Genomic DNA, 15,324 nt, shown 5'->3' with positions numbered 1-15,324 from the left:
TATTTTCAAACAGAATCCCATTTAATTGGAAATCCCGGATCTAAGTCACACACCTCCACGACGGATGAGTGAGGAAACGGCCGATAAACTGAGAGTTTAAAAGCACCAGTTGCATCATGCATATTTTTCATCAAAAATGTTGATCTCTTCAAGCCAACCAGCTATATAAACAGACCGAGGGAGGATTGCAGTGCTTACCTTTTTCTCCTCCTTGGGGATCCTTAAAGCTCTCAAATGGAAGTGGGTCTACCACTTACATTAGGAGCCCAAGAAATTCAAAACATTGTGTGTTAGTAGCAACTAATGTGAAGAATTCTTGGCCTGAGTAGTGGTGTGGATTTGCTTTGCCAGGGGTGAGTTTACTTAAGTTTGTAGAGCTAAAGGAAAACTTCCTTAGGTGATTCAGGACTTCGCTTTTTCAATTGATCAATTCAGGGATTTTATTGAGCACTTACTCTGTGCAGAGCACTGTACTAAGCTCTTGCTAGAGTACAAAGTAAAGTTGGTAGCCACGATTCCTGCCCACAAGGAACTAATTACAATGGTGATAGTCTTTTGAATCAATCAATGGTATTTATTGATCACATAGTGTGTGTATCAATCAATATTTATTGCGCATTTACTGCATGCAGTGCACTGTACCAAGTGCTTGGGAGAGTACATATAACAGAGTAGGGAGACATGTTCCCTGAAAACAGTGAGCTTAGAGTCTAGAGGGGGATACAGACATTCATATAAATAAATTATAGATATGTACATAAGTGCTGTGGGCCATGGGAGAGGAGAATAAACAATGTAGAGCAATGTTCTAAGTGCTTGGGAAGTAAGGTACAATAGTGTGGGTGGACATGATCAATGCCTACAAGGACCTTCTAGTCTAGAGCTGGAGACAGGCATTAAAATAAATTACAGATAGGGGAAATTGTAGTGGATAAGGATATGTAAGTAAGTGCTGTAGGGGTGAGGGTATCAAGTGCCCACTGTTGGGTAGGGACCGACTCTATATGTTGCCAACTTGTACTTCCCAAGCGCTTAGTACAATGCTCTGCACACAGTAAACGCTCAATAAATACGATTGATTGATTAAGGAGTACAGATCGAAGTCCACAGGTGATGCAGAAGGGAGCCAGCTAGGAGAGGAAATAAGAGACCATCGTTCTATTTTCCTCTAGGAGCACCACTAGTATTTTCTGGTCAAGCCTTAACCCTGCTCATGTATATAGGCGCTTAGCAAATACCATCACTATTATTATTAATATTACTGTCACTGAATATGTCTACTGATTAGCTTTTGTGTATGCATTACTGTCACTAAATATGTACACTTATTAGTTGTGCTGAGTCCCCCCCAGGAAATCGGTGACTGGCAAGGCCCCGATCTACCTTATCAGCATCCTTAGCGACAGCCAATCAACCAATCACCACCACCAGTGGTTCTGGGGCCCCAAATTATTAGCAGACCCTAATAGCAATAAATTGCTGGCTGTAGCCCTCAGCCTCGAGGCCCCAAATTATCAGCAAACCCCGACAGCAATGAATTGCTGGGTGCAGCCCATAGCCTTGAAACCCAAAACCTACTCTTGCTGAAGACTTCTTCGGCCACAGAGTGTCCGCTGGATGAGCCGAAGCCGATGATGAAGGAGCTTGGTGTATAATGAGAGGCTAAGGAAAACACCACCAGACAGGGGCCGCATGTGACGTGCCAATCCGGCGCACGAACAAATAGGACTTGAGGGCCTTGGTGCTGCGTCACCCAGGGAACGGGAACCAGCGGGAAATACAAGGATGGGCTCATCCTCAGTTCTTGTTCTTTGGCTCCCAAACAGCCACTGACCTTTTGTTGCAACTAAATGAATAGAAGCCTGGCCTAACCTGACTCTAACTGGAATATTTTCTAATGATTTTCAACCTCCATGTAGTCCCCAAAGCCAAGAGGAATTTCTTCCGAACGCTGTCTCGCAGGTATTTTAGACTGTGAGCCCACTGTTGGGTAGGGACTGTCTCTATATGTTGCCAATTTGTACTTCCCAAGCGCTTAGTACAGTGCTCTGCACACAGTAAGCGCTCAATAAATACGATTGATGATGATGTCTCCCTAGGCCTTCCTAGCCCTGGGATCCTGTCTACAGAAGGCAGGGGTGCTCTTCCTACCTATATTTCTACCACTACAGCCGTTACGTTAATCTTTTCAGATGAGTTTTTTGCTACTCTGTTGGGATTATGCTAGTGAATGCCTATCAGTGACTAGAGGAAATATAACCCACCTTATTAGGTTTATTGCAAATGAACTAAGAACTTATTATGAATTCCATTTGCGGTGATTTGGGCTGTCTCCCTATTTATTAGAAGACACTAATATTGCCTTCATTTTATACCTGCATTATAGAAGTAATTGGGAAAGGGAAGGGAAAGAGAAATAGGTAGGAGCAGAGATCATCTCTAAAAGAAGATAATGTTCTGAGTTCCCTTCTTAAAGAAGACAGACCTCTAATTCAGCATTCCTCGTAATGAATGGAAGTGGAGAATTTTCAACGAAAAAGTTCAAGGAAACCACAGTAAAACATCCCAGTCCAGAATTTGTCGTTACACACAGTATTTAAATATATTTTAAAATATATATGCATTTATTTATTTTACTTGTACCTATCCTATTTATTTTGTTAGTATGTTTGGTTTTGTTCTCTGTCTCCCCCTTCTAGACTGTGAGCCCACTGTTGGGTAGGGACTGTCTCTATATGTTGCCAGCTTGTACTTCCCAAGCGCTTAGTACAGTGCTCTACACACAGTAAGTGCTCAATAAATACGATTGATTGATATACAGACTATATATCCATGGTTTAACAAATGATAGGTAGAGGAGCTGTATAAGGCACACATCAGGAGATAACGGCAATTTCAGGGCCTAACAGCATTTTAGCTAAATTACACCTGCCATCCAGTCCAAGTTACCCTGAAAGATGGGACGCTGAGTTTCCTCAGGTTGTCTTTCCAACTTTGAAATTCGCCAAATACTCAATTCTAAGACATCACCTGGTAAAAAGAGCATGGGACTAGGAGTCCGAAGACCTGGGTTCCAATACCAGCTCTACCAGTTGCCTGCTGAGAGACGTTGGGCAAGTCACTTAACTTCTCTGTGCCTTAATTTCTTCATCTATAAAATGGGGATTCGATGCCTGTTTTCCCTTCTACTTAGACTGTGAGTCCACGTGGGAGAGGGACCGTGTCTGACCCGAATAACTTGCATCTACCCCAGGGCTTAGAAGAGTGCTTAACACAGAGTAAACACTGAAGAAAACAATATTTGTACATATTTATTCTATTTATTTTGTTAATATGCTTTGTTTTGTTCTCTGTCTCCCCCTTCTGAGCCCAACTGCTGGGTAGGGACCGTCTCTATATGTTGCCAACTTTTACTTTCCAAGCGCTTAGTACAATGCTCTGCACACAGTAAGCGCTCAATAAATACGATTGAATGAATGAATGAACAATGATAATAATACTGATAATTCAAAAAAGACTATGTTTGTCAGTTCCTTGGACTGTCCAAGTTTGAAGCAAATTAAGAACTCGACGGTCAGTAAGCGTTCACAGTTGCGTACGTTCAAATGGTGTTGCAAACTGCTCAGAATGGGGCTGGGGAGGGCAAGGGAAAGGGGGAAGGTGCTTGTTCGGGAGAAGCTGACTGCCCTTTTCCCAGAGAACAATTAAGCGATGAATGCCAGGGAATTTCATCTCTACCAGATAACAGACCTGAATTGGAAATTTCAGATCCCATTTGCCAAACATTTTCAGGATTCTGCCTGGCCTGTCCACCTTTCAACATATCCTATGAGGCTCTTCAGTCAAAAACTTTCACCACTGGCAGCCATAGCCTCAGCAGGCTGTTCTACTTCTACCACTCCTAGCTATTCAATGTCCTCACCCCAGAGAAGCACACTACTTCCTTCTTTCTCTCACTTTAATGTTGAACCTGCACTAAAACACATTAAAGGAACAACTTTCAGATTCACTAACCCACAATATGGCTTCTCTATTCAGTTTACCAACAGAATCTTGCCTTAATTTTTCTTTATTACATACTCCAAGAAGCTGTCTGCATTTTCCAAGGCCCACTGCTTTTCTTCTTGAAAACCCAAATGGGAATTCTGTGGGCCTTTCTCACTGGGTAAAGGAGAATGATGAAATTTAAAGAAAGACTCTATCTGAAAAGTTGCTCTGGGTTTCATTAACCAGGATATATAGATGGCAGCTACTTATCAAATTCATTATTTGGATCTGAGCTACTTATAATACTAATTATCCATCTTATGGGCCAAAATAGATTAGGAGAAGAAGATTTACATTATCATGTTTGTGATGACATGGCCTTAAATCAAATAAGGAAAGACGCTGCCTCTGCAAAAAAATGTGTTTGTAGTAAAGCATAGCTAAATTTCAATCCCCAGGATTTGGGGCTGGCTTGTAGGACTGGACAAAGGCTGGCTTCCTTTAACATCTGCTACAGCTGCTGCTAGACTCACCTTTTGCCCATAATATTGGACTGATGCCTGATCTTACAATCTGGGAAGTTAAATCCAGCTTCCCCTGTCCATGTGACCTAAAAATTCATTCCCAATATCTCTCGAGAGCAAGAGAATTCAAGGGAATTCCCCTTGAGCAAGGGAAATTTCCCCCAAATCAAAGCTGACCACCTACTAAGGCCTCTGATGCCTATACTCAGTTTCCCGTGGTCACAGCTCCAGGACTGATGAGTAAAATCTGCCATGAATGTTTTCCACTACAACACAGTATACAACAGCAGTTGATAAAAGGATCCTTGAAGTATGGCTAAGAGCAACAGTTTAATATTACTTCTTATTTTGGGCCAATCTCTAGAACTGCCACAGTTCCTGCCATTGAAGGAGGGCTGACGGTTAATCCAGTAATGCTGTGCATGAAGCCAGGTTAAACCAGAGTAGGGGGGACCAGCCTTCCGAGCAAATGTGATGGCCCTTCTCTATATACAGCATGAAATGCCCCTGCAAAAAAGGCCCTTGTGAGCTACAGCCATGCATATACAATGCTGTGTTCACATGGGACTTACCCCAGTGCTTAATAACAATGCTTGGCACAAAATAATAATAATAAAAATAATAATAATGGGATCAGTTACGCGTTTACCATACGCCAGGCATATTACTAAGCCCTGGGGTAGATACAAAAAAATTTGGGTCAGACATAATCCCTGTCCCACACAGGGCTCACAGTATCAAGCCCCATTTTACACATGAAATAGCTGAGGCACAGAGGAGGAAGTGATTTGCCCAAGGTCACACGCAGACAAGTGACAGAGCTATGATTCGAACCCAGGCCCTCTGACTCCCAAGTCCATGGTCTTTCCACTAAGCAACACATTATGATGATGCCCTATTTTTTCCCCCTGAATAATAATAATAATAGTTATGGTACTTGTTAAGCATTTACTATGTGCCTAGCACTGTTTTAAGCACTAGCGAAGTACAAGTTAATCAGGTTAGTCACGGTCCCTGTCCCACATGGGGCTCACACTCTTAATCCCCATTTTTTTTTATGGATGAGGTAACTGAGGCACAGAGAAGTTACGTGACTTGCCCAAGGTCACATAGCAGACATGTGGAAGAGCCAGGATTAGAACCCACGACCTTCTGACTCTCAGGCCCATGTTCTACCCATTACTCCATGCTGCTACAAAGTTGGACCCAAATTAGTCACATTCCTACATTCAAGGGATTCAACTCATCCCAAGCTTGATATTTTTTGAAATTTGCAAGGATCGAGAGCCAAGTACTCTCCAGTACACTGGACTAATTTTTGCTTGCCAAACTTTTTTTTTTGCCTTTATAAGTTCTGGGTGTACGTATAATAGTGGTAAACATTGTTTTTGTTATTTCCTGCATTATAAAAGCACAAATTCTAAAATTAATCTACATCAGGATTTGATGTATGCAATGGATACAAGTAAAAATAATGATTGCTTCATTTTTCAGGTCAAATATGTTGCTTCAAAATCATATAGACATTTTTCTGACTTCCACTCAACCTGGTTGGTATATGGAAAATATTTAATTCATCAGAATTTAAATGGTAGTCTCATCGATGAAGCAGCAAATAGTTTACTCTTCTGGAGCCCCAACAGTAATTTTAAATTGCTTTTACCAATAAACCAAGCAGACATGATTTGGAAGACAACAGGGGAGATGAACAATAATAATGCCCTTCTTCAGCAGAGTCATTGTTAAAAGCATAACTTCTTTACGCTTCAAGAGAGCCCACATTGACATTTACTCTGCTAGCCTTCTGAGTGTTGGTTTATTGGGGTTTTTCAGGAATTCCTGTTCGGTAGATGGAAAGTTGATCTTTATTCTTTTCCCCTAAATACCCGAGCACGTGCTTAAAGGAGAAAACACAATGTACTGCAACCCGGAGTCTACTCTCAATTTTAGACAGACTTGGAGGCCCCTGGGCTGGTGTCAAATTGGAGATCCACACCGTGTGGCCTAGTGGAGACGGCATGGGTCTGGGAATCGAGGGACCTGGGTTCTAATCCCAGCTACGCCACTTCTCTGCTGTGTGTGGGGGGCCTTGGATGAGTTGCTTCATTTCTCTGTGCCACAGTTCCTTCATCTGCAAATGGGGGTTCAATACCTGCTCTTCCACCTACTTAAGCTGAGAGCCCAACCTGGGACCTGATCATCTTATATCTACCCCAGTGCTTAGTGCCCTGCTGGGCACATAGTAAGCACTTAAGTACCACTACTATCATTATTATTATTATTATTATTAAGGAAGATTACCACAGAGCCATAGGATAAAACTAGCTTGACCTTTTTCCACAAATACTCACCTTCACTCACCATCGTCTTCTATTATTATTATTATTATTGCTAAAGAAGATTACCACAGAGCCACAGGATAAAACTAGCTTGACCTTTTTCCACATAAATACTCACCCTCACTCACCATCGTCTTATCTGCTTAAGAGGGTGATGCTCCTCCAGCCAGAAAGATGAAAACAGTGGGGACCCAGGAAAGGGCAGACAGATCCTAGTCTTGCCACCTCATGTATTTACAGTTAATTCATTCAATCAATCATATTTATTGAGTGCTTACTGTGTGCAGAGCACTGTACTAAGCACTTGGGAAGTACAAGTCAACATCATCATCATCAATTGTATTTATTGAGCGCTTACTATGTGCAGAGCACTGTACTAAGTGCTTGGGAAGTACAAATTGGCAACATATAGAGACAGTCCCTACCCAACAGTGGGCTCACAGTCTAAAAGGGGGAGACCGAGAACAAAACCAAACATACTAACAAAATAAAATAAATAGAATAGATATGTACAAGTGAAATAGAGTAATAAATATGTACAAACATATATACATATATACAGGTGCTGTGGGGAAGGGAAGGAGGTAAGATGGAGGGGATGGAGAGGGGGATGAGGGGGAGAGGAAGGAAGGGGCTCAGTCTGGGAAGGCCTCCTGGAGGAGGTGAGCTCTCAGTAGGGCCTTGAAGGGAGGAAGAGAGCTAGCTTGGCGGATGGGCAGAGGGAGGGCATTCCAGGCCCGGGGGATGATGTGGGCCGGGGATCGATGGCGGGACAGGCGAGAACGAGGTACGGTGAGGAGATTAGCGGCGGAGGAGCGGAGGGTGCGGGCTGGGCTGGAGGAGAGAAGGGAGGTGAGGTAGGAGGGGGCAACATATAGAGACAGTCCCGATTCACTAAGGTTTTTTATATCATATGTCACACTCTTACTTTTTGTATGTCTGCAGGTCTTCCCAATTATAATGAAAGAGCAAGGATTGTACCATATTATCTTCTGTACATCCAAGCACTTAATTTAGTGCTCTGTGCACGATGACAACTCAAACACTGTTCATGTTACTATGACTATTACTACTAATAGTAATGGTATTTGTTAAGCACTTACTATGTGTTTCGCACTGTTCTAAGCGCTGGGGGAGATACAAGGTAAGCAGGTTGTCCCATGTGGGGCTCACGGTCTTAATCCCCATTTTACAGATGAGGTAACTGAGGCACAGAGCCCAAAGTCACACAGCTGACAGGTGGCAGAGTCGGGATTAGAAGCCACGACTTCTGACTCCCAAACCCGTGCTCTTTCCACTAAGCCACGCTGCTTCTCCAATGATGTTGACAATGATGATGATGCTGGGACTATCTTCCTATCTTTATTATCTGGATTTAATTATTATTAATATTTAAACAGATCAAGCTAAAGCACACAATACTCGAGATAATGGTAATGCTTGACTGCGGACCTCTGATCAGTAAGCACCTCTTTAAGCCTCCTTTGGTCTCATGTGGGGATGAAACTGTTACTCCCCTTTGTTGACTGTTTCGAAGAGATAAAGTTAATGCTTGTACAATATTTTGACACCCAGTGGGGATATCACACATATTTATAAACATAATGACATTGATTCTTCTGTATTTTTAGGACCCTGCAAGGTCAGGCACATGGGATGCAACAGTCATAAATAAGACCACAGGTGATTTCTATATATTTCTATCAACGTTTCCCCATGCTATTTGGCAGAGCTTAACTTACATTCCAAACGGGGTGTTCTTATGGGGGAAATAGGAATAAAATCTGGTTTAATGTCTCCAAACCTGAAGCACTATCTGGCATCAATAGCTGCTCAAAAAAAACCCAACAAACCACAGGCTTGTGGATTTCTGTAGGTACCTGCTGATTTGGGGTGGGTCTGGCCCTTGAGTCCCAAGCCTACGGGGCCAGGTCAGCCCAGGTTCAGGCAATATCAAATGATCATGTAACCAACTGTAAAACACGTGATGGGGAGAAAAAATGGTAAGGAAGAGGGGCTAAACTTTTCCTTTTCAAAGTGAATACGGGTCCAAACTGTTGCCACTGGAACAGAAATCCCCGTCACACAAAGGAAACTTTTAAAATTTGGGAATACTGGCAGGTGCTCTGCCCTGTGCAGAATTCTTGGGTGTGTATATGTTAAAAAAAAAGGGGGGGGGGGGAGGGAAGATAGAGAAAAGGAAAGGAAAGAAGAATTAAAGAGAAAGAAAAACGGAAAACAGGAGTACAAGCTTTTCTGTTGTTGTTGGACGGTGTTTGTTAAGTACCTACGATGTGCCATGCACTGTACTAAGTGCTGCATTAGAGACAAAATAATCATGTTGGACACAATTTGCCAAATGGCCATTACAGTCTAGGGCACAGAGAAGTTGCTCAAGGTCACACAGTGGACAAAAGATGGAGGTATTCATTCATTCAATTATATTCACTGAGCGCTTACTGTGAGCAGAGCACTGTACTAAGCTCTTGGGCGAGTGCAATACAAATTAGAACCCAGATCCTGACCCCTATGCCCATGTTCTCTACACTAGGCCATGCTGCTTCACATTCTGCCATAAAACGTGTTTTCACTTTGCGGTCGACTAGCACGGGGGCACGCCTAGAGAACATCCAACAACGTGAACCTGCCTAGAAACTGAGACGTATGTTAACAGAAGGGATCGTGCACCTTTGCATGTGCACAATTCAGGACACGCAGAATAATACAATTCAAATTCTCCTTTTTGCACGCTTGTGCAAGAACACAACTCAGGTTATGGAAGAAGAGGGTGCACAAAAAGCTCCTTTAGACTCAGCATATAGAAATTATACTGTATGTTAGCATTCCAGTTCTGTTCATCGTTTGAAATGGGACAACAGTAAACTGATATTGTTGTAACAAGTAATACTTTAATAATTAGTCTGGGAAAAAGAGCAATTAGCACTCCCCTTTATGCTTCACTATACAGCCATCGTCTAAATTCTACTGGGCCTTTTTTTTCCACTTTTTAGTTCAAAAAAAACATTAGCACAGTGTTGTGTCCATGACGAAAACAGTTCCTTAAAGTTCAATGACGTAACGTCAGCTACTTTTCTCTGTATGGCTATATTTCATGAGCTAAATACATTTGCTTTCTCTATTATTTTAAGCAACTATCAATATGAAGTCAGAATTCAGAGTCAACCAGAAAACTGCACATCAATTGTACAGTTTAAGATCTTTGGAACAACAGTTTGTAACAAACTTCAGCAAGAGTCTCCAGTTCTCACTTGCTACCACTGAAGAGGCATGTCTACTAATCTTGGAAATATTTGCATTTATCTGACATTTAAGTCTGCCAAAAATGTTTAGTGTGAGAGTAAAACTGCAGGGCCGGTTATTAAGTTCACAGTATACAACCAAAATTACTGAAAGCTAGAAATGGTAAAATTAGAGTAATATAAAACATTTCCATCTTGGGGAAAATGGAAAATATTTTAATGGTGCAGTATGAGTGTTCATGATGAATTTTTTGGATTACAAATCAAATTTTCATTACATGCACATCTCATAATGCCACTAATCACAGATAATTTAGAGTTCAGCCAAAAAAAAAAAAAAACACCCAAGGACTCTCACTTGTTTTGCTTTTGAAAGCAAGGTAATCTTCAGAAGCAAAAATACAAATTATAACCAGAGGGAATTGTTTTTTCCAATTGTACAGTACTTCCACAACAAACACAATTAAATTAGAATGTCATCTGTATAATTCCATAAATCCAAACTCAGTTTTCCAAGATACACGTAGTAATGAATAACGGTCATGCTTAACTATCACATTAACAAACTAATTACTAATCAACCCTAAATTTCCTGGTCGATTGCTTAGAACTCTTAAATGTCATATTAAAATGTTTTATTCCGAAAAATATGACATACAAAAACTCTTTTAACCCCAAGCAAAATATAGAGAGCAATTTGTCAATCAAAAATAGAGCCTGTTAATGGTAGAATAAAATTTCCTACATAAAATATACTTTTCTGAGCAATTTCCTTTTCGTATGAAAAAAGGCACTTAGTGTATATCTTAAGCTCTGGAATGATAGTCATTCTGTTGGCTTTCCTAACAGGCAAAGATATACTTTCCTACTCTTTCTGCCATAAAAAATACAACCACTTTTGTACGGGCAGTTACTGCACACTGTAAAATTGATTAATACCCTACGGTTAGTTTCGCATTCCTCATTTACCTCTTCTTTTAAAAGCTCCACAAAAATCAGGGAAACAATACTGCGTCTGTAAGCTTCTGCGCTACTAGTTGCCTTCCAAAGAACAAACCGTAAGTAAGAGCTGCAAAATGTGTCTCCCCATCTGTATTTCAGAAATGGGTCCGCAGTTTTTTGTTCTCTTCTCGAAGCCTTTCAATTTCAGCTACTAAGCCTTCATTGACTGAATACCTTTCCAGTAAAGAATGCATCTCATTCTGGAAGAAAAAGGAAAATTGCCCATGACGAACAGTTAAGTTTATTTAGCCCACGCTGTTTTACGTATTCTCATCCGACAAATTTGATCATCTAAACCTGTTCCTTTAAACAGTTACTCATATCTGTGGACTGTGAGCCCACTGTTGGGTAGGGACTGTCTCTATATGTTGCCAATTTGTACTTCCCAAGCGCTTAGTACAGTGCTCTGCACACAGTAAGCGCTCAATAAATACGATTGATGATGATATCTCTTTGTTGTACACTATAATAATAATAATGGTGGCATTTATTAAGCGCTTACTATGTGCCAAGCACTGTTTTAAGCGCTGGGGTAAACATCATCATCATCATCAATCGTATTTAGACATAAAGTAATCAGGTTGTCCCACATGGGGCTCACAGTCTTAATCCCCATTTTACAGATGAGGCAACTGGGGCACAGAGAAGTGAAGTGACCCGCCCAAGGTCACACAGCAGACACGTGATGGAGCTGGAATTAGAACCCAAGACCTCTTACTCCCAAGCCCGTGCTCGTTCCACTGAGCCCCACTGCTTCTTTCCAACTGTTCTTCATTCATATAATGGAAATGAAGTTTCCTTTTATAAACTGCATATCCATGCACAAGTATTATTGTATTTTACCACAAATATATTTATGGAGTCTGCTCCATGCACATTGTCTCTAAGTAATGGATTTGTTAAAAACAGCGGTGTAACTGGGCTGTTCAGCTATTCAAGGCAGAATGTAAATCCATAATCTCTCATATATAAAAGATGAAACGGAGAGTTGGTAACTGTAATCCAACCATTCATATGCTACTCCAGCGCTCTGCCACCAGCCTAGAGGAAAATATATCAACGAGACTTAGGAGATAGGTTTCCAGAGGTTCAGTAAAATAGACGGAGTCACCTTTGGCTGATATTCAACAGTTCAACGTTCATTTGTGCACATTCATTATGCTACGTACCAACTGCATATGGAACTGTTTAATCATCTCCACTTGCAAATTCACAATGTCACGATGGCAGGCTTCTCTAGAAAAACAAATGATACAGATCATCAGTCAACAATTTAATTACTTCTAATCAAAATAGGGTTCCCCTGACCTCTTCTCTAATGCCATTTTTTTTTTGGCATTGGCTTGATGAGACAGATTTTACAAACCTTACCTCAGTGTGCCCTAGATGATACCTCAATCAATTAGACAACCACGAGACAAACAGTACTTCCCACCTACAGCTAGGTTTTTCGGATCCATGGGGTGTAATCAATCAATCATATTTATTGAGCGCTTACTGTGTGCAGAGCACTGTACTAAGCGCTTGGGAAGTACAAGTCGGCAACACATAGAGACAGTCTCTACCCGACAGTGGGCTCACAGTCTAGAAGGGGGAGACAGAGGTAGGGAGGTATCAAAGCAACTGCTGAGAGCTTCTTTTCAGCGCTCTGAAAATAAAAAAATCAGCAGCAGGAATGCTTACCTGAGCACCTAGCCTTGCTGGGAACCTGGGGATCTGGGTTCTAGTTCCAGTTCTATCTAGTCACACATGCACTTGGCAACGAGAAGCAACGTGGCCTAGTAGAGAGAGCACGGCCCTATCAGGGGGGCCCTGGGCTCTGATCCTGGATCTGCTACTTGTCTGCTGTGTGACCTCGGGCAAGTCCCTTCACTTCACTGTGCCTGTTACCTCATCTGTAAAATGGGGATGAAGACTGTGAGACTCATGTAGAATATGGGCACTGTCCAACCTGACTTGCTGCTTCTTGCAGTGCCTGGCACGTAGTGAGAACTTACATACGATGAAGAAAATTAAAAAATGAGCAGCAGCCTGGTGCACCTACTCGCTTGCCTGTCCCGCCATTGACCCCCGGCCCACATCATCCCCCTGGCCTGGAATGGCCTCTCTCTGCCCATCCGCCAAGCTAGCTCTCTTCCTCCCTTCAAGGCCCTACTGAGAGCTCACCTCCTCCAGGAGGCCTTCCCAGACCGAGCCCCTTCCTTCCTCTCCCCCTCGTCCCCCTCTCCATCCCCCCCATCTTACCTTCTTCCCTTCCCCACAGCACCTGTATATATGTATATATGTTTGTACAGATTTATTACTCTATTTATTTATTTATTTTACTTGTACATATCTATTCTATTTATTTTATTTTGTTAGTACGTTTGGTTTTGTTCTCTGTCCCCCTTTTAGACTGTGAGCCCACTGTTGGGTAGGGACTGTCTCTATATGTTGCCAATTTGTACTTCCCAAGCACTTAGTACAGTGCTCTGCACATAGTAAGCACTCAATAAATACGATTGATGATTGATGATATCTATTCTATTTATTTTATTTTGTTAGTATGTTTGGTTTTGTTCTCTGTCTCCCCCTTCTAGACTGTGAGCCCACTGTTGGGTAGGGACTGTCTCTATATGCTGCCAACTTGTACTTCCCAAGCACTTAGTACAGTGCTCTGCACACAGTAAGCGCTCAATAAATACGATTGATCGATTGATTGATTGTTGCAGGAGTCAGAGCAAACGACCAGCATTATAATCAATTCCTCTGCATGGGTTCTTGATCATGAAACCTCAGAACCAAGGCTCAGCTCTCATTCCTACCGGGAGACTACCTCCACTGAACACCAATGGATGCGGCGTACTTTACACTTTACTCCATACTTCGGAGCATGCAATAAAGAGGAGGAGACGATTTCTACCCTCGAGGAACGTATAAACTACAATATTGATCCAACAGTGCATTATCTGTCTGACTATGGGTTTGATCAAAATATACCGACAGAAGAACAGTAAGTTACCAGTTAGGAGTTATTACAATTTAAAAGCATCTTCCACCCAAGCATCTAAAAATTATTTTAGGAACATGGTAAAGAAATTCTTTCAAAATTGAATACATAAGGAACAGAGGGTCATACATACGTCCTTCTACTCTAAGGCCGTGAATCTAATGAATTTACACAGGCAGCTCCAAAACTACTATGAGTTTATTCAAAGAAGCCGATGAGAATGCATGTTATGGAACCTATTTGCCTATGGCCAAAAAGCAATTTTTTCCTTATTTCCCTCAAATCTTCTTGCTTCTATTTTCCCCCATTCTTTTCAAATCTCCTGCCTTGCTTGCCTTCATTTCTATGCTGCTTTCCCTTTTGATTTCGTCTTCCTTTCAATTACATTACTTTTTGTCTTCAACTCCTTCTATTTAAGTCTCTGCTTCCTCTTTACTATCAATCTCAGCGGTTCCCGGGAAAAAGGATGTGATGTGATGAGACAATGTTACATGACTTTGGACAAGCAAGGTTTCAGGTAAATAGTCTCCTTCTCCCAAAAATACATAGGTATAGGTCTTGTCACTTGATCAATTATATCTGACTGTACAGCCTAAAGGAACTATCTGGATGGGTTGTCTGAGGTAGGCGAAAAGACAAGTCTACTTGTGCCCTCGTTGTGGACAGGGACTGTGCTTTTTGTTGTATTGTATTCTCTCAAGTACTTAGTATGGTGCTTTGCATACAGTAAGCACTCAATAAATACGACTGAGTGAACGGAAGAACAGGCAGATGCATGGGGCAAGTGTCGGGTAAACATCCTTAGAGCGGCCAGGCTGCGTACTTTGCGAATACTGTAATTTGGCACGTTCAGAAGTTGAGGCTCGCTAAAGGTCCTCTAGACTGTAACTTCCTTGTGGAACGTGTCTCCGAACCCTGTTATACTGTACTCTCCCAAGGGTTTACACAGTACTCTGTATAAAATAAGTGTTCAATAAATAATACTTTAATAAAGTGAGCTGCTACTTTACCAAATTGGACACCGGTTTTGTCCAGCAATGAATTGTAGTTAATTCATGTGGTGGTATGAAAAGTACTGTAACAAGTGCATAGGAGAGATGAAAGATATATTCCCTACCCTCAGAGAGTGTACAATCCAACAGGGAGACAGGACCAAAATTATTTCCAGATGGGATAAAGAGAATGGAAAAATGGACAGGGGAATATGGACTGAACTGGGAGAG

General features: G+C 41.7%; 1 protein-coding gene across 1 annotated transcript in view; it reads right to left on the bottom strand.

Annotated features, from left to right (window-relative positions):
- Positions 1 to 10,305: 10,305 nt before the first annotated feature.
- Positions 10,306 to 15,324, bottom strand: part of NEDD1 (NEDD1 gamma-tubulin ring complex targeting factor) — a 47,984-nt gene continuing 42,965 nt past the window's right edge. The window contains exons 13-14 of the mRNA XM_038756778.1: positions 12,282 to 12,348; positions 10,306 to 11,312 (exon numbers count right to left, since the gene is read on the bottom strand). Of these exons, the coding sequence (XP_038612706.1) occupies positions 11,208 to 11,312; positions 12,282 to 12,348 (172 nt within the window). The 3' untranslated portion in view covers positions 10,306 to 11,207. The remainder of the gene's footprint in view (positions 11,313 to 12,281; positions 12,349 to 15,324) is intronic.

This window comes from Tachyglossus aculeatus, chromosome 14 (genome assembly GCF_015852505.1).
Source record: "Tachyglossus aculeatus isolate mTacAcu1 chromosome 14, mTacAcu1.pri, whole genome shotgun sequence".
In the NCBI taxonomy this organism is placed as follows: Eukaryota; Metazoa; Chordata; class Mammalia; order Monotremata; family Tachyglossidae; genus Tachyglossus; species Tachyglossus aculeatus.
Note: the sequence above shows the minus strand (reverse complement) of the source record. Positions and strands in the feature narration are given on the sequence as shown.